A 25,399-nucleotide genomic window follows, 5' to 3' on the forward strand; every position below is an offset into this window, starting at 1 on the left:
GATTTAGAAGTAACTTATCCTGTAGTTACAATGTAAGTCACATTTAAATGAGTATTATGGCTAGTGTTTAAGAATCCGAATAAATGAATTTGTAGTCCTTGGTTTTATATACAAGTTCACATACTATTTACATATTATTTTCCTAATGTAGTTAAATTCCAATTTTCTGTCCTGAAGTTAATAGTATCTTTTCTTACATTACCAAATACACCATCAAGAAAGTATGTATTAAGTAAAACTTTTAATAGCTAATAATGGAGCAATTAGTAGAAATTCAAGCAATAAAACATTGTTTAAGTTCAAAAAGTTATTGATTTCATGATATCCTTACCTTCCTGACTTCATAACTGTTTTGTTTTGTTTTTTAACATTTATTTATTTGTTGAGAGCAGACAGAACGGAGTCTGAAGAGGCATAGAGTTGTAGATTCTGAATCAGGCTTCAGGCTCTGAGCTTAAAGCAGAGCCCAACGCAGGGCTCGAACACCTGAACTGCAAGATCATGACCTGAGCCTAAGTAGGATGCTTAGCCAACTGAGCCACCCAGGCGTCCCCTGACTTCTTACCTGTTAAGAACCACTGCTTCTAGGGGCCCCTGTGTGGTTCAGTCGATTAAGCATCTGACTTCTGCTCAGGTCATGATCTCTCTTAAGTTTGAGCTCTGCATCAGGCTCTGTGCTGATAGCTCAGAGCCTGCGGCCTGCTTCAGATTCTGTGTCTCCCCTCTCTTTCTCTCTCTCTCTCAAAAATAAACAAGTAAAAATAAAAGGAGGAAGGGGAGGGAACACTGCTTTAAGTTTCTAGAGAGACTCTTCAGAAAGTTAAAGAAGGAACACCTCAACAGACCTATTTAGGAAATTCATATTCTTTTTTTATTATTTTGAGAGAAAGAGAGAGCAAAAGCAGGGGAGGGGCAGGGAGAGTGGGAGAGAGAATCTCAGGCAGGTTCTTCGCTGTCAGCACAGAGCCTGATGCAGGGCTGCATACCATGAAACTTGAGATCATGACCTGAACTGAAATTAACAGTTGGATGTTTAACTGACTGAGCCACCCAGGAGACCCGGGAATTCACATTCCTATATTTAAATCTAAACTTACACTTTTCCTTCTATTTATAAGCAGGATTACTTCCTTTATCCATTTTGTACTACAAACTTGTGAGATGGAAAAATGTGCCAAGTTGTGCTACTTTATGTCCTCCTTTTATAAAGTAGAACTTAGACATGAAAGGACTTTTCATTAAGACATTTATGTTTTCTTGCTATTTTCGGTGTCTAGATATCTCCCTAGCAATTTACTCATTGCTGAAAACTTACTCCTAAATTTTTGATAATACTGCCACCAAGTGGTGGTGATACCCCAGTCCCCCAGAAATAGTTATTTTGCTGTTAAGTGCAAATCATATTTGATTAGTATATCCATTCCATGTCACAAGTTTAACATACTCAGTAGACCTAAAAACATATTTTCTAGAAGTCTTTTTTAAAGCATATTTTAAATTATTAGCAGGATACCATCTGATACTTATTCATCCTCTTCATCACTTTTTAGGGAAAATAAAACAGTCTTCCCTCTTACCACTTTGCAAATTGAAAGGTACCTCAATGCTACATAAAATGTCTTTTAGCAAATTAGTTCATAGGCTACAGCTAAGTTTTCGCAGCCATCTTCTAAAATAGTTATTTAAAAGTTAAAAAGCATGGGGCGCCTGGGTGGCTCAGTCGGTTGAGCATCTGGCTTAGGCTCGGGTTGTGAACTCATGGTTCGTGGGTTCGAGCCCCACATCAGGCTCTGTGCTGACAGTTTATTCAGAGCCTGGAGCCTGCTTCAGATTCTGTGTCTCCCTCTCTCTCTGACCCTCCCCTGCTTGCACTGTCTCTCTCTGTCTCTCAAAGTAAATAAAAAACATAAAATTAAAAAAATAAATAAAAAATAAAATTTAAAAAGCATGAGTTAAGTGTAACTTACCTTGCAACTACAGAATAAGTTATTTCTAAATCTTTAATAAACTACAACTCAGATTTGACATGCAAGTCAATCCCTACTCCATTTTGTTTTCTTTTTCTTAACCACAGCACAAATGACTTTTTTAATTGGTTACTAGCTATACTATACTACTAGATAGAGGGTACATAAAACAGAGTTTTTGGAATAATGATAGGACTTCTTTAGAATGATTTTAACATTTTATTGCTGCCTATATGTAATGCAAATAATGGCTTCTGGTGATAATAAAGCATTCCCAAATTATACACAAGGGCTACACACATGTAAAACCTGCTTTACATAAACCATACAATAATATTTAGGCTTACGACAGAAATTCAGAGCTAGGAGGCAAATCTGAACAGACTGTACTTAAAACATCTCTCTCATTAAATTTGACATTGCCCAGAGGGAACTAGCACAGTCTGAACTAATGATCAGTGAAAGAATAACCACAAATAGTAGTAAGAGCCTGAGAAAAATATTTCTTAAAAAAAAAAACCACACACACACAAACACTATTATGTACATTATAATCCGGTCTAAGCACAATTTTTACATTGTGTTTAATAATATGCTAAGAATGTGAATTACAAAGTTTAGTAAAATTGGTGAAATAAATTTAATAATTTACAAGAAGAAAAACATGTTTACATGTTAGTGTTAGACTTTTTTTCAATTACCTAGTAGAGAAAACAGTTCAAGGGTTCACAGGCAAATGTTAACACATTTTTAAAATTTTTCACAGTTATTGTAATCAAATATTAAATAATTTAACTCATAAGTATTACTTATATGCACAAATTACACTTGTAACAGCATAACTTTTACTTGAAAAATAAAGGATGAAATATTTACTTATTTATACACTGCCCATAATACTGAAGGACTTTTTTTTTTTAATGCTTTGTTTTCTAAAAGTTATACTATTTATTTTCAATACACAAAAGTACATTTGAAGAGACTGAACCAAAACAGTGCCACCTAAGACTCACATCTCCTAGCAGTTCAACTAATAAGACAGGATTCAACTTCATCTATAAGGATAAAAAATATTTAATAAAAAATAAAACAAAATCCAATCTAGTGATGTTTAAATATAAATCATACTACCATAATAAGTGAGTATCCTTAAAAAATGAAAAACAATAAAACACAATTTTAAAACTTTTACAACACTGCATAATAAATGTGATATAAACTTTCTGAACATTTCTTACCCTTCCTTAGACACACTGTTTCTCAACTTTTCAAGGCCTTATCATGAAGAGCCTTGATAACATTTTATTGTCAAGATAAATGCACTTATTTTGGGAAAGCATTTAACCTAACTGATTCTCCACTGCTTAAATGCCTTCTCTAAAGATAAATGTAGTTTTCTACTTAGACCTCTGTCTTTTACTTAAAGCCAACCCTGGTTCTATGTGTAACTTAGTACATTTTACCTATAAACATTCCCACTAAGGATGCAATATTATTTTTAAAAGGAATTCTACTAACTATTTTAAACAAGTTGAAAAATAGAAGGACCAATTTAGAGCTGTGACCTCGGAAATAATGTAACCAGGTTCAACCCCGGAAATGGGTCTTTCGTAAGTGAAGATTAGCTACAACATAAATGACTTTCACAGTTTTATTATTGTTCTTCAGTTTAATACTAATTGACAGTCATACCTAGTTAGATAGTATTTCATCTGACTCAGTGGGTTTTTTACAAAAGAGCTTAGGAGAAATTTTTAATAAAACACTATAAAATACTAATTTTTTGGAGCTTATAGTTCTTAGCATAAAAGGTGTTCTGTTTTATTGAACATAAAAGTTAAATAATCCTATTACCCAAAGATGCAGTTTGGATTCTATTTAATTAAGTCATTGGTGTTACGCTATTAAACACTGCCAAAACCCAGTCACAAGGCAAGTTAAAGAAGCAGCCGTGCTTCACTTGCTTCACAAAGTTTGCATTAGGCACTCAGCTGGCTATTCTTTTTTCACTGAAAGAATAAACTTTCACTTACCCTTTCTCTGTGACTACTTCTTTGCCAAAACAGGGATCACATATAATGTAAACAACTAAAATAACAAATGTATGTTTAAAAAAAATGTATATTCAAGAAGTCCCTATTTAATGCAATTTAATTTGCTCAATCAAATGTTTAAATTTTACTAGAGTAGTTTTTTTCCAAACCATAATGTACTGAATTCCCCAACCAAGATACATTTTAAATATATACCCTAAATCAACTATCTTTGAGGTGTAGAATTTCTTATATTATGTGCAAAATAACTCTTAACCACAAAAGTTTAAATAACTGCTCCATTTAAAATCAAGCAACATCCAGTACTCCAGCAGCCACAAGCTGTCGTGAGAGCCAATCCAACCCTTCATATAGTCCCATACCACTTCGGGCATCACAGCCCTGAATATACCAGCTACGGCCACAGCACAATTTATGCAGACTAAGAAGTTCGGTGATTTCTTCTACTGACAGAGCTCCAGCAACATCCTGAAAGATATACACATTATCAAAAATTTTTTTTATAATCAGCCCATCAAAATTCTCATTTTTCCAATTATTACTATTTATATAGAATTCCATTGGTGCCATTCTAACAGAAGCCTAAAGTTAAAACCTAGATTCACCTTTCAGTAATTATTCAGTGATTAATAAATAGAGAGAAAAGTTTTGATGAAGATCACTTATAATATAGTCTGTAAGAATAGCCTTATAGTGAAATCAGTTAAGGCCATACAGCCTGAATGAAAGCTACTACCTGCATCGTAAAGTATCAACTTAAAAGAAAAAGATTAACAAATGTGTATCACAAAAATGGCTTATACACAGAATTTATACAATGAACAATTATTAAACTCCCACTCCAAAAACTCAATACCCCTACTTCCCAAAAGCAACCACATTATAATCTCTTACATATTTTTCCAGATAATGTCTATGCACATTCATGCAAATAAACACAAACAGAAACATACTTTAGTTTTTTTGTGTGTTACTTAATACTTATCTTGAGGATAGGTATCTTTCCATTATCTGGACAAGCAGACTTTCTACATTTTTTAACATCTGAATTGCATTCCATGGTGTAGATGCAACTTAATTTTCTTAACCATTACTAAATATTTAGATTGAAGTCCTATGTATTTACATGCTATTACAAACACATATGTGTACATTTGTAATGTATTTTTACATACATCCATTTGCAACATTATCTGTAAAATATCTGTCTGTAGAATACATTAGAAGAGATAGAATTACAAGGTAAAAGGGTATATGCATCTAAAATTTTGACAGGTGTGGTACTGCCAAAATGCCCTCCAAGAAAATGTCTACATTTAATAACCACAGCAACAGTATATGTGAGTCTGAAGATTATCAAACATTTTTATCATTAACAAGTAAATGGAAAATGGTATTTCACATCGCCTTACTTGTATGGGTTTTTTTTTTTTAATGTTTACTTACTTTTGAGAGAGAGCAAGAGAGCACAGGGGAGGGGCAAAGAGAGAGAGGGAGAAACAGAATACTAACCAGGCTCCAGGCTCTGAGCTGTCAACCCACGTGGGGCTTGAAATGAGCCAAGGTCAGATGCTTAACAAACTGAGCCACGCAGGCACCTCTACATGCTTTTAATAATAAGTAAAATGTATCTGCTCTTAATAGTTTGCCTTTTACTTTTTATTAAGAGGAAAATCCTTTATTCTTTATCCTACCCTTTGCCCTTCTATTGTACTTGAAAGCATTCTCATCCTCTTACAAGCATAGGTCAAGATCTAGGAATCTGCAGCTTCTCCCTGTCCTTCACCTTTCCCCATTCACTCACCAAATTCTAACAAATCTACCTTCATAAAGTCTCTTCAGTCTGCTTCCACCCTTCTAGTCCTTTAACTGCAGATCTTGTTAACTCTCACTTGACTTACAGCAGTAATTTACTGCATCTGTGTGTCTCCAGTCCCTTGCCTCTGGCTGATTCTATATCCTACCAGAAAACAATCCTAAAACACAGATATGAGTACAAAAACATTTTGTTGGTTTTCCTCTGTCATAGATAAAACCTAAATTTCTAGTCCAGATCTCATCTGTTACTCTCTTTCTTCATCTTCTACCTGCCCCTCTCACATACATCTGCTTATGCTCCCTAAAAATATTTATGCTTTTCTTTTCTCTGCCTGCAATGTTCTTTCTTTCACACACTGAGAGTCCTATCCATAATTTCCACTCTTGTCATAATTTCAGCTCAGAACCTACTTTTTACAAATCTTTTAAAGATGCCACCTTTAAAACTACTCAAATTTTTCATAACATGTTAATATTACCGAAGTTACTTACCAGTTTTCTATGTATTAAAATCTCATATATTCACTTACATGTTTACATCCAAATATAGGAGTTTCTCTTTTTTTTTTTAATTTATTTCTTTATTTTGAAAGAGAGAGAGAGAGAGAGAGAGAGAGAGAGAGCAGGGGAGGGACACAGAGAAAGAGAGAGAGAGAATCGCAAGCAGGCCCTGCACTGTCAGTGCAGAGTGGGGCTTAATCCTGTGAGATCATGACCTGAGCCGAGATCAAGAGTCAGACATTTAACTGACTGAGCCATTCAGGTGTCCCTGGGAGTTTCTGGGAACCATCAGCTACCCTTTTTAGATACTCTAAGGTACCAAGTATAGCATTTTTCATAGGCTTTATTGAAAATACTCAGCAGAAACTTCATAAACATCCACTGAATTATCTGTTTTGAAATCTTTCCAGTTATCTTAGGACATAGAATGCACAGAACAACTAAAGTAAGTATTCTGAAATACAAACATGTTACCTGTTTGTTAGCAAAAATCAGGAGCAAAGCATCTCGGAGTTCTTTTTCTGTTAACAATTTTGCAAGTTCACTGTGTGCTTCACTAACTCTGTCTCTATGACTGCTGTCAACAACAAACACAACAGCTATCCAAATAAAAAAAATCCAATTAATCATTTGCTAACTTTCAGTAAATAAGCCAAATATTTTAATGCTTTTGTTATTACATTACAGTTATCTATGATGGTTATCTATGGTAGTCTACTATCTACTATGCTTTTCAGAAAAGCTGCTCTCTTGTAACAGCACCTAGCAATACTTAAGAGTATGGCTTCACATAGTTCACCTAACTTTTCAGCTCTCTTCATTTCCCCTTCTGTAACAGGATTTACCACACTTGTTCTATCAAACACAAATTGTTGATGAAAATATACATCTCACGATCTCCCTAATGATGCTACTTCTTTTTAAGTTTTTATTTTGATCACCTGATGCTCATCACAATACGTGCACTCCTTAATCCTCTCACCTATTTTACCTATCCCCCCATCCACATCCCCTCTAGAGACCATCAGTTTGTTCTCTATAGTTAAGAGTCTGTTTCTTGGTTTTTCCCTCTTCCCCCCCTTAGCTCATTTGTTTCTTAAATTCCAAATGAGTGAAATCATAGTATTTTTCTCTGAATTCTTTCACTTAGCATTACACTCTCTAGCTCCACCCATGTCATTGCAAATGGCAAGATTTCATTCTTTTTCTATAAGTATATTCTATTACACACACGCGCACGTGCACGCGTGTGCCGCGTCTTCTTTATCCATTAATCAATCAGTGGATACTTGGACTGTTTCCATAATTTGGCTGCTATAAATATCAGGGTTCATGTATCCCTGTGAATTAGTGTTTCTATACTCTTTGGGTAAATACCTAGTAGTGTGATTGCTGGATCACACAGTAGTTCTATTTATAACTTTTTGAGGAAACCATTCTGTTTTCCAGAGTGGCTGCACCAGTTTGCATTCCCATCAGCAGTGCAAGAAGGTTCCATTTTTCTCCACATCCTTGCCAACACCAATTTCTTGTGTTGTTGATTTTAGCCATTCTGACAGATGTGAGGTGATATCTTATTGTAGTTTTGATCTGCATTCCCCTAATTATAAGTGATGATGACCATCTTTTCATGTTTCTGTTAGCCATCTATATGTCTTCTGTGAAGAAATGTCTGTTCATGTCTTCTGTGCATTTTTTAGTTGGATTATTTGGTTTTTGGGTGTTGAGTTGTAGAAGTTCTTTATATATTTTGGAAACAAACCCTTATCAGATACGTCATTTGCAAATATCTTCTTCCATTCTATAGGCTGCCTTTTTTGTTAATTTTTCCTTTGTTGTACAGGAGCTTTTTATATTGATTTAGTCCTTATAGTTTATTTTTCCATTTGTTTCCCTTGCCCCAGGGGACCTATATAGAACAAAATTGCTAAGGCCAGCATCAGAGAAAGTATAATCTGTATTCTTTGCTAGGATTTTTATATTTGTAGGTCTCACATTTAAGTCTTTAATCCATTTTGAATTTACTTTGATGTATAGTTTAAGAAAGTGGTCTAGTTTCATTCTTTTGCAGTCGCTGTCCAGTTTTCCCAATTAAAGAGATTATCTTTTTCCATTGGATATTCTTTCTTGCTTTGTCAAATATTAGTGGACCATAATAGTGTGGGTTCATTTTGGGGTTCTCTCTTCTGTTCTACTGATGTATTTGTCTATTTTTCTGCCAGTACCATACTTTTTTTGATTATTAAAGCTTTGTAATATAACTTAAGAGTCCAGAATTGTGATGCCTCCATATTTGCTTTTTTCAAGATTGCTTTGGTTATTTGGGGTCTGCTGAGGTCCCATACAAATTTTAGGACTGTTTGTTCCAGCTCTGTGAAAATGCTGATGGCATTTTGATAGGTATTGCATTAAATGTGTAAACTGCTTTGGGCAGTATGGACATTTAACAATATGTTTTCTTCCAATCCATGAGCATGGGATGTTTCCATTTCTTTGTGTCATCTTCTATTTCTTTCATCAGTGTTTCATAGTTTTCAAAGTACAAGTCTTTCATCTGTTAAGTTAGGTTTACTCCTAAGTATCTTATTTTGGGTGCATTTATAAGTGGAATTATTAATTTCTCTTTCTACAACTTCATTATTGGTATGCAGAGATACAAAAGATTTCTGTACATTGATTTTGTATCCTACAACTTTGCTGACTTCATTTACCAGTTTTTTGGTGGAGTCTTTTGGGTTTTGTATATATAGTATCATGGCATCAGCAAATAGTGAAAGTTTTATTTCTTCTTTACTGACTTAGATGCCTTTTATTTCCCTTTTTGTCTGATTACTGTGGCTAGGCCTTCCAGTACTATGTTGAATAAAAGTGGGGAAAATGGACAGCTTTGTCTTGTTCCTGACCTTAGAGAAAGGTTCTCAGTTTTTCCCCAGTGAAGAGGATGTTAGCTGTGGGACTCTCATACATGGCCTTTATTATGTTGAGGTATGTTCCCCCTAAACATACTTTGTTGAGGGTTTTTATCATAAATAGATGTACTTTGTTAAGCGCTTTTTTGCATCTAGTAAAATGATCATATGTTTCTTATCCTTTCTGTTTTTGATGTGATATATCATGTTGACTGACTTGTAAATATTAAACCACACTTGCAACCCAGGAATAAATCCCACTTAATCGTGGTGAATGATTCTTTTAATGTACTGTTCGATTCGGTTTGCTAGTATTTTGTGCAGGATTTATTGCATCTGTATTCAGAGATATTGGCTTGATATTTTAAAAAGGTATATAAGATAAAAAAAATATTTCTCTTTTTGAGTGGGATCCATTTAGTTTTGGTATCAGGGTAATGCTGGCCTCAAAGAATGAATATGGAAGTTTCCATCCTTTTTGATTTTTGGAATAGTTTGAGAAGATTAGGTACTAGCCTGTCTTTAAATGTTTGGTAGAATTTGCCTGTGAAGCTATCTATCTGGTCCTGGACTTCTGCTTGCTTTTTGATTACTGATACAATTCCTTTGCTGGTATTCAGTGTGTTCAAATTTTCTATTTCATCTTCATTGAGTTTGGGGAGTTTATGTTTCTAGGAATTTACCCATTTCTAGCTTGTCCAACTTGTTGACATATGGTTTTCCATTATATTCTCTTAAGATTGTGTTTTTGTGGTGTTTGTATTTCTTTTCTTGCATTTTTAAAATGTTTTTTATTTATTTTTGTGAGACACAGAGAGACAGCACAAGCAGGGGAGGGTCAGAGAGAGAGGGAGACACAGAATCCAAAGCAGGCTCCAGGCTCTGAGCTAGCTGGCAGCACAGAGCCTGATGTGGGGCTTGAACTCATGAACTGTGAGATCATGACCTGAGCTGAAGCCAGATGCTTAACAAACTGTGCCACCCAGGCTCCCCTCTTTTCTCTCACTTGTGGTTTTATTTATTTGGGTCCTCTCTCTATTTTTCTTGGTTAGTCTGGCTAGGATTTATCAACTTTGTTGACTTTCAAAGAACCAGTTCCTGGCTTCACTGATGTATTATATTGTTTTGTTCTTTTAATTTCTAAATCATTTATTTATTCTCTAATTTTATTATTGCCTAACTTCTACTAGTTTGGGGCTTTGTTCTTTTCTAGCTCCTTTAGGTGTACGATTAGGTTATTTGAGATTTTTCTTGTTTCTTGAGGTAGACCTGTACTGCTATGAACTTCCCTCTTAGAACCACTTTTCTGCATCCCAAAGGTTTTGAACCACTGTGTTTTCATTTTCATTAGCTTCCATTTCCAGGTTGACCCATTCATTGTTTAGCAGCATGTTATTTAACCTCTATGTATTTGTAATCTTTCCAGATTGTTTCTTGTGGATGGCTTCTAGTTTTACAGCAATGTGATCAAAATAGATGCATAGCAAAACCTCAATCTTTTTCAATTTGTTGAGACTTGTTTTATGGACTATGATACTACTTGTTCTTTGATTTCCATTTTCTTTTCCAAAAAATAATCTAAAAAAATCACCATCTTTATCTCTCCAAAGTATTCTCTCTAGGTGACTACTAGCACAGCACTTTCTACATATACTGTACTCAAAATATATAGCAGAAACTTCACAATTATCTACTGAATTGATTCTCTTTTGAAATCCTTCCAGCTACCTTACAGTAGCTAAGCATCCTATCAATCATTTCTCATGTTTAAAATCCCATTTTTTCCCTATTAATCAATAGCTTATACTAAACTCCATATCAAAAATCCCCAGGTAAAAATATTACTCAGTTTCTCTCCTAGATGGAAAGAAGAATGACATATGAAATAGGTGGCATGAACAAAAGCTTCATGTTGGGTGTAGGCAAAAGCATAGAATGGGGCCCAAATATCAATAAATGGCAGGTGCAATATGTGGTAAAGCACCTATTGGCCAAAGCAAACCACTGCAGGTTCTTCCGCAGACAACTTATTGTTGATGGAAATAAAGGAGCAGAGCTACTGAGATTACAATGAGATAAACGTTTTACTGAACTGAAGGAACAGCAGAACCATACACCAAGAATTCTACCCTGTATCATAATATTTCCAGTGATCACACTCAATTAACACTAATAATCTACTTTAACTGTTAAGAACAGCAAGAGTAAAGTACTCTTAACTGCCAAGACATAAATTATGTTTTTTCATGAAATAAACCAAAGCACACATCCCAGTCTTTCCATCTCCACTTTTTAAATAAAATAAACTTCACTAGTTAAAGCAATTCCATTAAAAGCTGGCATCCTAAAATGCTAAAAAATTAAGATCCCATTTTTCACTCTTACCTTGGGTATTGAGGTAATAATGTTTCCACAATGGTCTTAATTTGTGTTTTCCACCTACATCCCAAATAGTGAACTTCAGATTTTTGTATTCTACAGTTTCCACATTAAAACCTGTTTTTAAAAAAAAAAAAAAAAGTTACTTTAATACTGAACTTATATTTTAACGAGTAACACGTCAAACACAGGCAGCCCACTGTTTATCACTGTGGTATACAAATTATCTTCATACTGCAGTATCTACTGCTGCCCTACCAACTCCATTCCTAATAAATCTGTATGAGGAATATATACCTTTAACAGCTGTTAGCTGTCTAAACCTCCACCAGGATCCTAAGATCCTTCCTGGAACTCAAATAACAGAGCACTCTGTACTCTCTCACCCTGACACTCACCAATCCTTTAATCCTTCCAACTATCCCAATGATATTTTGTTCTTTCCTTTTTTTATGTTTATTTATTTACTTTGAGAGAAATAGAGGAGAGAAAGAGAGAGAGAAAGAGAGGAAGGGAGGGAATGAGCAGGAGAGGGACAGAGAAAGAGTAAGACAGAGAACCCCCATAGGCTCCATGCTATCAGCAAGGAGCCTGACAGAACTCAATGTCACAAACGATGAGATGGTGACCTGTGCTCAAAATAGAGTCTGACACTTAACTAACTGAAGCACCCAGGCGCCCTTATTCCTTCTAAATATCTCACCATCCACAGTTCAATCACACAGCCACTGAATCTTACATTTTTCTGTCTGACGTGGTAGTGTCTTATAGCCCATAAAGAGCCTATCTCCATGCCATATTGGCATAAAATAAAACCCTCAATAACTCAGCTGTAAGCTAGAGTTTGTCTATAAAATGTTCATTAAAGTAAAAAGCAATACTCATACTTACCAATTGTTGGAATAGGCTGCATGAATTCATCCTGTTTCAACTTAAACAAAATAGTAGTTTTTCCAGCACCATCTAATCCTAATGTAACAACTCGAATTTCCATTTTTGGTCCAATGTGAACTCTATTGTCCTATAATTTTTAAAAATTTAAATCTTATTTTGATATGGAGTTAAAAAGTATTAACACTTATACTTTTATTTATAATACCTTTGTTAATTATTTCATCTATCATTCTTCTGAGAAGAACCTGTATTATTATATTTTTGCATTATTTTGTATTATTATAATTTTGGTCCACAGATCTAATTCTTTATAGAACTGAATTAATGTACACAAAAACAAAAAACTATAAGACTGTGTTAACAGGTATACAATGCACAAATATGTCTCCCATCCAAGTACTAACCAGGCCTGACCCTGCTTAGCTTCCGAGATCAGACGAGATCGGGCACGTTCAGGGTGGTATGGCCATAGACAATGTACAAATATGTAATTTCTGACATCAGTAACAGAGTACAGGGGGCTGGCACTATAAAACAATAGTTTTTATATGCAAATGAAGTTAAAATGTTATCACTATGCAAATGAAGTTAAAATGTTATCACTGTCAAACAGAATATTATAACAAGATGTTCTTAGTAATAGCAATGGTAAACACACACAAAAAAATCCATAAAATATACATAAACGGAAATGAGAGGGAAAATGAAACCATGACACTAAAAATTCAGTGAGACAGAAAGCAGCAGTAAGAGGAAAGGAATTACAAAAAAGCTATAAGATATAAACAAAAAAAGAATAGGAAGGCAATAATAAGTCATTACCTATTAATAATAACTTTAAATGAATTAAAAAAGGCATAGTTTGACTAAATGGATAAAAAAACATGATCCAACTATATGCTATCTACAAGAGACTCACTTCATTTCTAAGAACACAAGAAGGCTGAAAGTGAAAGAAACAGATATTCCATGTAAATCATACTCAAAAGAGAGCAGAGATGGCTATCCCAGTATCAGACAAAATAGATTTTAAATCAGAAACTGTTAGTAAGAGACAAATGGTCATTGTATACTAATAAAAGGATACATTTACAAATAACAATTATGAAAACTTGGATTTTAAATGTATGAATAGGGGCTCCAGGATGGATCAGTCAATTAAGCATCCAACTATGGATTTTGGCTCAGGTTATGATCTCAGTTTGTGAGACAGAGACATAAAGTCAAGCTCTGCGCTGACAATGTGGAGCCTGCTTGGGATTCTCCCTCTCCCTCTCTGCCCTCCCCCTGGTCATGCTCTCTCTTTCTCAAAATAAATAAAAAAGAACAAGATTAGGTTAAAAAAAGAACAGTACCTAAAAAGAGAACGCAAAATGAAATACATGAACCTTTTAAATTAGGGGGAATTCACTTTAAAAAAGACCAAAACACAACAATCAAAAGCTAAGTATAGGCCGTATCTGGTTGGATTGTTTCCAGAAACAAAAAAAAATTTAACTATCTGAGAAATTTCAAAAACTGGATAATGGTTAATAGTAGAGACTATTAATTATTTTAGGTTTTATAACAATATTTTGCTTATATTTTTGAAAAGTCCTTACCTTTTAGAAATACACACAAAAATATGTCATAGATGAAATATGTTGAGATTTATTTCAAAACAACCTGGGAGACTGCAGATAGAAAGGGAATTGGGGGAAAAGGATGGATGAAATAAAAAGTTTATAATTGGGATTAAAGATGGCAGAGTAGTACAGGGATCCTGAGCTTGTCTTGTTCCTGAAACACAGCTAGATCAGCATCAAACCATTTTGAACACTTAGAAAATTGATGTGACGATTAACACAACAATCTGCATCCTTTGAGCCAGAGAACTTAGCATACATGGAGCAGAGAAGTGAACTGGTGGAGAGAAAAGCCATGAAGCCCTAGGGGATAGGGATCCACTTTCAAGGAGGGAGGACAGAGAAAGAGAAAGGCGGACAGTAGAGAAATAGTGAAAATACTCACAGGGAATGGGCAATCTGTTCCCCAAAACCACTGACAAGGAGAAAGATGAGGGTTTCAATATTACCAGGTTTCTTTAAACAGTGGAGTGCAGTCTGAAGGTTCAGAGCTAAGTGCCTGGTGGTGCTCCCATGAGGAAGCAAGGTGAACCCCTAGGAGCAGGCAATGCAGTCTGAGGGGTCTGTGTGCCACATGGGGAGAAATAGTTCCCTGCTTGGAGAGCACTCAGTAGTTGCCATATGGCCTTCTCATGGGCAAAAGTCCTGGGAGACCCCTGAGAGCAGCCACATTTACCGGTATTGGGACAAAGAGGCCAGAATGCAGCAAAACCAGGCACTGGCTGTTGTGCTGTGATTTACTATAAACTCTAACACTCTGCCGTTGTGCTATCATGCAAACATTTTCTGGGATAAGCTAGATAACATGCAAACATTTTTTGGGATAATCATCAGCACAGGTCCAAACTGTGGGGGGTCTCTGAAGTGTGGGGCTTTAATTTAAAACACAGCCTCATCTGAGATAAAACTCTGGAAGAAGGCACCACCTGGCAGGCAAACAGCTTGGACACAGTGTAAAGGTGGGGAGCAACTGGAACTGAGACAAAGGGAGTTTGATCCCATGTCCTCACCATAGACCAGAGAGCTGCATGGAGGCACTTTCACCTCTTGTGAGCATGTGCATACATGGATCAACCCCAGTGAGCTATGCAATCCCACCAAGTGGAGAACAGAGCCATTACACCGAGCCCCCCCCACCTGCACCCTCCTGACACATCCCCCAGAAGACCAGCACAAATCCCTTCCACCTGCTTATTGATCTACAGACTAGAGTGTGCTGCAAAGTTTCAGTTCTACAGGAAACTGGATGTAACTTCATTCAGGTTTCATTCTATTTTCTTGTTCATTTATTCCTTTTCTTTGCTTCCATTTTTGCTTATGTTCTTTTCTCTTTCTTTCCTTCCTCTTTCTTGGATAGAAAAAGCAAATTTTTTAAATTTTAAATTTTTTATATTATTTTATTTTCTTTGTTTTATTCTATTATTAAATTTTTTTAACTTTTTACTTTTGAAGGAGAGAGGCAGAGTGTGAGCAGTGGAGGGACAGAGAGAGACGGGGAGGCACAAGAATCCAAAGCAGGCTTCAGGCTCTGCGCTGTCAGCACGGAGCCCAACATAGAGCTCAAACTTATGGGCCATGAGATCATGACCTGAGCTGAAGTTGAATGCTTAACTGAGCCACCCAGGTGCCCCTAAAATTTTTTTTTTAATTTTTACATTTTTTTAACTTTTTTCTCCTTTCTTTTCTCTTTTCTATCAAGCTTCTCTCACAAGCAGACCAAAATACACCTAGGATCTAGCCTCCTTTATTTGATGTTTTGTTTGTAATTTTTTAATATTTCCTTTGTAGTTTAATTTTTTTTTGCTCCAAAATGACATGATGGAGAAATTCACCCCAAAAGAAAGAACAGGAAGAAATAATGGCCAGGGATTTAATCAACAGAGACATAAAATGTCTGAACTAGCATTTAAAACCACAATTATAAGAATACTAGCTAGGGATACTAAGAGCATAGAAGACACCACAGGACCCCTTTCTGCAGAGCTATAAGAACTAAAATCTAGTCAGGCCAAAATTAAAAATGCTATAACTGAGATGCAATCTCCAATGGATGCCATGATGGCAAGGATGAGTGAGGCAGCAGCGAATCAGTGATATAGAAGATAAAATCATGGAAAATAATGAAGTTGAAAAAAAAGATGGAAACAAAGGCAAATGATCATGATACAAGACTTACATAACTCAGCAACTTATGAAAGAGGAGTAACATTTGTATCATTAAAGTCCTAAAAGATGAAGAGACAGAAAAGGGGCCAGAAGTGCTGTATGAGCAAATTACAGCTGAAAACTTTCCAAATCTGGAGAAGGGCACAGACATCAAAATCCAAGAAGCACAGAGAACTCCCATTAGATTCAACAAAAACCAACCATCACCAAGGCATATTATAGTTAAATTCACAAAATACACAGACAAGGAAAATATCAGGAAAGCAGCAAGAGAAAAAAGTCCTTAACCTATAAGGGATGACAGGTCAGGTTCTCTTGGGAGAAGCTTGACAGAAGCTTGGCAGGCTAGAAAGGAGTACCAGGAAATATTCAATGTGCTGAATCAGAAAAAGATACAGCCAAGAATTCTTTATCTGGCAAGGCTATCATTCAAAATAGAAGGAGAGATAAAGAGTTCCTAACAAAACCTAAAGGAGTTTGTGACCACTAAACCAACCCTGCAAGAAATGTTAAGGGGACTCTTTGGGTGGAGAAAAACAAAAAGGCCAAAAGCAACAAAGACTAGAAAGGACCACAGAACATCACCAGAAGCACCAACTCTACAGGCAACATCATGGCACTAAATTCATATCTTTCAATAATCGCTCTAAATATAAATGAACTAAATGCTCCAACAAAAGACAGAGGGTATCAGAATGGATAAAAAACCAGGAACTATCTATATGCTGCCTACAAAGACTCATTTTAGACTTCAAGGCACCTAGAATTCAAAGTCACTCCTTTCAAAGTAAGGGATGGAGAATGATCTCTCATCCTAATGGATAACAAAAGAAAGCCGGAGTAGCCATACTTACACAAACCAGATTTTAAAACAAAGACTATAACAAGAGATGAAGAAGGACATTATATCATAATTAAGGGGTTTATCCACCAAGAAGATCTAACAATTATAAATATTTATGCCCCCAACATGAAAGTACCCAAATATATAAATCAATTAATCACAAACATAAAGAAACTCATCGATAATAACACAATAGTACTAAAGGACTTTAACACCCTACTCACAGCAATGGACAGATCATCTAAGCAGCAAATCTAAAAGGAAACAATGACTTTGAATGACACTAGACCAGAAGGACTTAACAGATATATTCAGAAGATTTCATCCTAAAGCAGCAGAATACACATTCTTCTCCAACGCATATGGAACTTTCTCCAGAATATATCAAATACTGAATCACAAATCAGTCCTCAACAAGTAAAAAAATGTCAATATCATACCATGCATATTTTCAGACCACAGTACTATCAAACATGAAATCAACCACAAGAAAAAATTTGGAAAGACCACAAACACATGGAAGTTAAAGAACATGCTTTTAAAGAATGGATGGTTTAAACAAGAAGTTAAAAAATTACATGGAAGCCAATGAAAATGAAAACACAGAAGTCCAAAACTCTTGGGATGCATCTAAGGCAGTCATAAGAGAGAAGTATATAGCAATCCAGACCCTTCTAACGGTCCCTGGAAGGAAGAAAGATCCCAGTTAGACAACCTAGCCTTTTTCCACCTAAAGGAGCTGGAAAAAGAACAGCAAATAAAGCCCAAAACCAGAAGAAGAGAAATAATAAAGATTAGAGCAGAAATCAATACTGAAATTTAAAAAACAGTAGAACAGGTCAATGAAACTAGGTGCTGTTCTTTGAAAGAATTTAAAAATCAATGAACATCTAACCAGATTTATCAAAAAGAAAAAGGTGGGGCGCCTGTGTGGCTCAGTCGGTTAAGCCTCCGACTTTGGCTCAGGTCAGATCTCACATTTGTGGGTTCGAGCCCCGCGTCGGGCTCTGTGCTGACAGCTAGCTCAGAGCCTGGAGCCTGCTTCTGGTTCTGTGTTTCCTACTCTCTCTGCCCCTCCCCCTCTCATGCTCTGTCTCTCTCTGTATCAAAAATAAATAAAACATTAAAAAAAAAGAAAAAGGAAAGGGTCTAAATAAATAAAATCATGAATTAGATAGGAGAGAACACAACCAACACTGCAGAAATACAAACCACAGTAAAAGAATATTATAAGCAATTGTACGCCAACAAAGTGGGCAATTTGGAAGAAATGGATAAATTCCTGGAAGCATATAAACTACCAAAACTAAAAATGGAACAAGAAATTTGAACAGACCCAAAACTAGTAAAGAAATTGAATCAGCAACCAAGTCTCTCAACAATCAACAGTCCAGGGCGGATGGCTTCCCAGAGGAATTCTACTAAAAATTTACAGAAAAGTAAATACCTATTCTTTTAAAGATATTCCAAAAAATAGAAATGGAAGTAAAACTTCCAAACTCATTCTACAAGGCTAGCATTATCCTGATCCCAAAATCAGGTAAGACCCCTTCAAAAAGGAGAATTACAGACCAATTTCCCTGATGGACATGGATGCAAAAACTCTCAACTAGATACTAGTAAAGCAAATCTAACAATACTATAAAAGAATTATTTACCATGATCAAATGGAATTTATTCCTGGGCTGCACGGCTGGTTCAATATCACTTGATGTGATATACCACATTCATAAAGGAAAGGATAAGAACCATGTGATCCTCTCAACAGATGCAAAAAAAGCATCTGACAAAACAGTGCATCCTTTCTAGATAAAAACCCTCAAGAAAACAGGGACAGAAGGAACATACCTCAACATCATAAAGACCATATGCAAAAGACCCGCAGCTAATATTACCCTCAATGGGAAAACACTAAGGTCAGGACCCCTGAGGTCAGGAACATAACAGGGATGTCCACTCTCATGACTGTTGTTCAACCTTGTACTGGAAGTCCTAGGCTCAGCAATCAGGCAACAAAAAGAAATAAAAGTAATCCAAATTGGCAAGGAACATCAGATTTTCACTGTTTGCAGACAACATGATACTCTATGTGGAAAACTTGAAAGACTCCACCAAACTGGTAGAACTGATACATTAAGGCGCAAGATATAAAGTCAACATACAGATATCAGTTTCATTTCTATACACCAATAATAAAGCAGCAGAAAGAGAACTCAAGGAATCAATCACAAAAACTGTAAGATATCTAGGAATAAACCTAACCAAAGAGGTAAAAGATCTGTATGCTGAAAACTATAGAAAATGCAAAGAAATTGAAAAACATTCCATGCTCATGGATTGGAAGAATACTGTTAAAATGTCTATACTATCCAAAGTAACAAACATATTCAGTCCAATCCTATCAAAATAACACCAGCATTCTTTGCAGAGCTAGAACAAACAATTCTAAAATTGTTAGGGAGCCCAAATAGACCCCAAATATCCAAACTAATATTGAAGAAGAAAACCAAAGCTGAAGGCATCACATTTCCAGATTTCAAGCTGTATTACAAAGCTACAATCATCAAAATAATATGGTACTGGCACAAAATCAGACACATAAATCAATGCAATAGAATAGAGAACCGAGAAATGAGCCCACAAATGTATGGCCATAATCTTTGACAACACAGGAAAGAAAATCCAATAAAAAAAAGTCTCTTCAACAAATGGTGTTGGGAAAAGTGGACAGCGACATGCTGAAGGGGATCATTTTCTTACACCATATATAAAAATAAACTCAAAATGAATGAAAAACCTAATATAACCTAAATATAAGACAGGAAACAATTAAAAACCTAGAGGAGAAAACAGGCAATGACCTCTCTGACCTTGGACACAGCAACTTCTTAATAGATATGTCTCTAGAGGAAAGGGAAACAAAAACAAAAATGAACTATTGGGACCTCATCAAGACAAAAAGCTTCTGCACAGTGAAGAAAACAATCACCCAAACTAAAAAGAAAACAAGCAAAATGGGAGAAGATATTTGCCAATGACATCTTGAGCAAAGGGGTAGTACCCAAAATGTATAAAGAACTTATCAAACTCAATACCCAAAAAACAATCCAGTGAAAGAAATGAGCAAAAGGCATGAATAGACACTTCCAAAGAAGACATCCAGATGGCTAACAGACTTGAAAAGATGCTCAACATCACTCATCATCAGGAAAATACAAATCAAAACTACAATGAGAAACCACCTCACACCTGTCAGAATGGCTAAAATAAACAACTCAGGAAACAAGAGATGTTGGAAAGGATGTGGATAAAGGGGAAGAGACTTGCACCGCTGGTGGGAATGCAAACTGATGCAGACACTTGAGAACAGTACGGTTATTCCTCAAAAAATTAAAAATAGAGCTACCGTACAACACAGTAATTGCACTACTAGGTATTTATTCAAAGGATATAAAAAACAGATTCAAAGGGACACAAGTAGCCCAATGTTTACAGAAGCACTATCAATAATAGCCAAATTATGGAAAGAGTTCAAATGTCCATCGACTGATGAATAGGTAAAGAAGATGTGGTATATATACACAATGATATACTACTTGGTGATTGAAGAGAATGAAATCTTGCTACTTATAACAATGTAGATGGAATGAGAATGTATTTTTTGTAATTTTTTTTTACATTTATTTATTTTTGAGAGACAGAGAGAGAAAGAGCACAAATGGAGGAGGGACAAAGAGAGAGGGAGACACAGAGTCTGAAGCAGGCTCCAGGCTCTAAGCTGTTAGCACAGAGCCTGACATGGGGCTCAAAATCACAAACTGTGAGATCATGACCTGAGCCAAAGTCAGATGCTTAACTGACTGAGCCATGAGGTGCCCCAAGGAATGAGAATGTATTACGCTAAGAGAAATATGTTAGTCCGAGACAGACAAATATCATATGATTTCACTCATATGTGGAATTTAAGAAACAAAACATGAACATAAAGGAAGGAAAAATAAGATAAAAACAGAGAGGGCGACAGGCAAACCATAAGAGACTCTTAAATACACAGAACAAACTAAGGGTTGCTAGAGGGGAGAAGGGTAGGGAATGGGCTAAATGGGTGATGGGCATAAAGGAGAACTTTTGTTAGGATGAGCAGTGAATGTTATATGTAAGTGATCAATCACTAAATTCTACTCCTGAAACCATTATTACACTATATGTTACCTAACTTGGAATTCTACTCCTGAAACCATTATTACACTATATGTTAACTAACTTGGATTTAAATAAGGGATAAAAAGAGTTTTTAATTGTCAGAGTAGATGATTAATTATACCACTTTCTATTATCCATTGATGAAAGTTAAAAAAAACCCTATGAATTTCTTAGTTGTCTCTTTAACCTGATTATGATGAAATGTAAAACAATCATAATTTGTCAGAAACAATACTTAAAAATGAAATACAGTACACTACCTTTGTAAAAGTGACAGGGATGCTGGCATCCAACTGAATGTGATCTGCAACCTCTGTAAACTGCTGCTGCTGTTTTTGCAATGTTTCCAGTAACCTGGTAATTTCCTGTTTTGCCAAAACAACTCTACAATCATCCTAGAAAAGGAACATAGTTTTCCTGTAAACTTATTACAGAAACAAGGAAAAAAGAGATATCACCAAAACTCAGGAAAACTTAATTTAACATTATAGTATTTAAAGGTAACTTATATGGAAGTTTAAGTAGGATGATAATAATAATTGGGCATTAATAAATAATTTAAGACCCTTTCAATGGAAACCAATTTGACAATAAACTATTAAAAAAAAACTTAAAAAAAATACCCTTTCAAGAGAAGAATGAATAAATAAATTGTCGTATATTCACAAAGGCAACATTATACCACAATGAGAATGAGCCACGATTATACCTGATGATATGAATTTCACAATGCCGAATAAAAGAAGAAATGACATGAAGAGTTCATTCTGTATGACTTCATTTTTAATAATCACCAAAACAGACAATAAGATATGCATTAGAAGTCAGGTGTATCCTCAGAGGGGAATGCAGGTAGTTATTAGAAAAGAGTCTGAGGAGTTTCTTGGGGTGCTGGTTCTGTTACTTGATCTGGATGCTAGTTATTCAGCAACTGGCCAGGTAAACACTTATGCACACATTTCTGTATGTATATTCTACATATCTTTATAATGTTTATTATTTTATTTTGAGAGCAAGAGAGAGTGAGTGTGAGTGGCAGAAGGGCAGAGAGAGAGGGAAAGAGAGAATCCCAAGCAGGCTTAGCACTGCTAACACAGAACCCTAAACTCACAAATTGTGAGATCATGACTTGAACCGAAATTAAGAGTAAGAGGCTTATCCAACTGAGCTACCCAGGTGCCCCTGTACATTGTACTTATTTATAAAGATTTTTAAATAATTTATGACATATATAATTGGTTTTTTTTAATGGACTACAGGTCAAATTGAAAAGTTTCCATCTTCCTCAGATCCCCAGACTCTTTCTTCAAAGTTAAGCACCTTCCAGTTTCTCCAATATTATTCCAGAAATATTCTACACAAATATCAATATATTCTTCCTAAGACAGAGATCTCCAAACAATATGTAAGCTCCATGAAAGCAGTAGTATTTAAAGTTTTTCCTCACTGCCACATATTTATATTAGCTGATTATCAATTAATAAACTTTTGCTTTTAAGTTCGAGTTGCTCAGAACTAAAGTTTGAAAAAGGATTTCCACTATCAGAAAAGGGAGATATGCCTACCAAGCAGATAAAAATAGTACATGCTTGGTAAAGAAGAGTTATAGGGCTTAGCATGACTGAAGAGTAACAAGACATTAAAGGGCTTCAGGAATCCATGGTTTTATGCTGGGGAGGGCACAGGAAGTGCCTCAGAAGACACTGATATGGCTGGTGGAGCAATTCAAGGTTAGAGACCATGTCCTAAGCACAACATAAATACACACAGTAACATATAATAACAATAATATAAAAATATTTATTAATAAGATAGACTAGTGTATACCTCTGATAATTATCTGCTTAACCTTATGAACACTCCTTCTTAAAATATGTCCTAACCATGTTCAAGCTACCTACTTGTTGCAAAGTCTTTTCACAATGGAGACAGGCTGTTGAAACTTGGGACAACAAAATAGTCATATCTTCTTGTTGCTGCCTGAGCCAAATCAGTTTTTCTCGAACATGAGCATCAACGACACTTAGAGCCATTTCTTCTTGACGACAAAGAGTTTCATGTAGATCAGAAAAATAAGCTCGGACACATGACCGGGCATTCTCTGCAGTACCTGGTACCTAAGGAAAAAAAAGTTAGGCTTAAACAACTTTAACTATAACAAATATTTTATGTGTGAAATAATGAAAATTTAAATATCATCTCTGTTCTTAAAAATTACAGAATTGCTATCTTCATACTAGATCTTTCCCCTTAACCACAGACTTTGGACATCCAACTCTTTAACATCACAAACAAAACAAGAATACCTAATCTTCAGTCTCTTGCACTGCCAAACCTAGTTTCCTCCATCAATAAATGGCAATGCCATCCTCCGCATTGTTTAAGCCAAAAAAACCCTGGAGTCACCCTTAATGCTTCTCTTTCATATCCCATAACAAGTCCCTCAATAAATTCTGACTACAAAATATATCCAAAAAACATATCCAAAATCTGATCAAGCCTCATCACCTCCACCTCTACCAACCTGAACCATGCACTATCAGGTCTCACCGATTACAACAGTTCTCTAACTGGTCTCACTAGATCCCTCCTGCCCTTTACAGCATACTCGCCACCTAGCAGCCAGACCAATCCTTTTAAAATGTTAAGTCAGAAAGACAATTATCCTTTTGCCCAAAACTCTCTAATGATTTCCTATTCCACTCAGAGTAAGTGTCAAAGTCCTTTACAGGGAGCTTTCAAGGACAGACTCCCTGAAAAAGCATCATCTGAGCAAAGATCTGAAGAAGGTGACTACAAGATTACCTTGAAGATTTCTGGCAGAAAGAAAAGCTAGTATCCATTAAGACCCTTTGTGATCTCAATGCCTGCTATGCCCTCCTAAACCATTCTATTCTAGCTGCATTTTGACCTCCTCACAGTTTTTTTTTAATTGGAGTATAGTTGACGTACAATGTTGTATTAGTTCCAGGTGAGCAATAATCTAACAATTCTACACATACTTGGTACTCAGCACACTAAGTGTAGTCACTGTCTTCATACAACGTTATCACAGTATTACTAACTATATTCCCTATGCTGTACATTTCACATTTATTTTATAAGTGGAAGTCTGTACGTCTTAATCCTTAAAAATATAAAATCCTTCACACTGTGTGTCAGTCTCACAGAAGCACCATGCTAATCTTTGCTGTACCATTCCAATTTTAGTTGATGTGCTGCCAAAGCGAGCACTCTACATGGTTTCTAAGTGCACCAGGCACACTCCAACATCAGGACCTGTGCACTTGCTCTTCTCTCTGCCTAGAATACTCTTACCCAAATATTAGCATGGTTCCTTTCCTATCTGCTTTAGGTCTTTGCTCAATGTCCCTGTCTCAGGAAGTCTATTCAGCAACACTCCATATAACAGACCACAGCACTTAACATATTTTTGTCGTGAGTACTGACCGTTTTTCCACATTAGCATGTAAACTACAAAGTTAGAGCTTTTGGCAGTGTCTCCCTAGCTAGAACAATACTAAAACAATATCCAGCTATTCTATCTGTTCCATAAATATTCACTGAAGGAATAAAGTATTTCCACTCTACCACAAAATGTCCAATAGAACCTTCAATGATGATAGATACATTCTGTATCTGTGTGGTCCAATATGGTAGCCATTAGCTATATGTATTTAAATATACTTGAAATGTAGCTAGTGAAAATGAGAAACCAAATTTTGTATTTTATTTTATTTTTTTTGTATTTTATCTTTAAATAACTTACTTTATTATTACCATCATCATCATCATTATGAGACAGAGAGAGTAAAAGAGAAAGAGAATCTTCAGCAAGCTCCACATTCACTGCGGAGTTGGACAAAGGGCTCTATCCCATGAACCATGAGGTCATGACTTGAGCAGAAAATCAAGAGTCAGATGACTATGGAGCTACCTAGGAGCCCCTAAGAAGAGCAACCTTTCTCAATGCAAATCTGATTATGCTAATTCTTCAATGGCTCATCACTGCCCTTATAATTAAGTCCAACCTCTTTAT

General features: G+C 35.7%; 1 protein-coding gene and 1 non-coding gene across 3 annotated transcripts in view; both read right to left on the reverse strand.

The window, feature by feature from the left end:
• Positions 1 to 2,166: 2,166 nt before the first annotated feature.
• TRIM23 (tripartite motif containing 23) overlaps positions 2,167 to 25,399 on the reverse strand; it is a 33,801-nt gene continuing 10,568 nt past the window's right edge. Inside the window, exons 6-12 of one of the 2 annotated variants that reach the window (XM_029942328.1) lie at positions 23,262 to 23,477; positions 21,621 to 21,755; positions 12,520 to 12,649; positions 11,635 to 11,745; positions 6,815 to 6,939; positions 4,384 to 4,489; positions 2,167 to 4,055 (exon numbers count right to left, since the gene is read on the reverse strand). In XM_029942328.1, the coding sequence (XP_029798188.1) occupies positions 3,997 to 4,055; positions 4,384 to 4,489; positions 6,815 to 6,939; positions 11,635 to 11,745; positions 12,520 to 12,649; positions 21,621 to 21,755; positions 23,262 to 23,477 (882 nt within the window). In that variant the 3' untranslated portion in view covers positions 2,167 to 3,996. Of the gene's footprint in view, positions 4,490 to 6,814; positions 6,940 to 11,634; positions 11,746 to 12,519; positions 12,650 to 21,620; positions 21,756 to 23,261; positions 23,478 to 25,399 lie in introns of both variants that reach the window. The other variant, XM_029942327.1, reaches the window with a different exon arrangement.
• LOC115295072 lies at positions 24,491 to 24,594 on the reverse strand. Its single transcript, XR_003910304.1, has one exon. It is a non-coding gene; the product is annotated as a U6 spliceosomal RNA (small nuclear RNA).

The sequence above is a fragment of the Suricata suricatta genome, chromosome 6 (assembly GCF_006229205.1).
Source record: "Suricata suricatta isolate VVHF042 chromosome 6, meerkat_22Aug2017_6uvM2_HiC, whole genome shotgun sequence".
NCBI lineage: Eukaryota > Metazoa > Chordata > Mammalia > Carnivora > Herpestidae > Suricata > Suricata suricatta.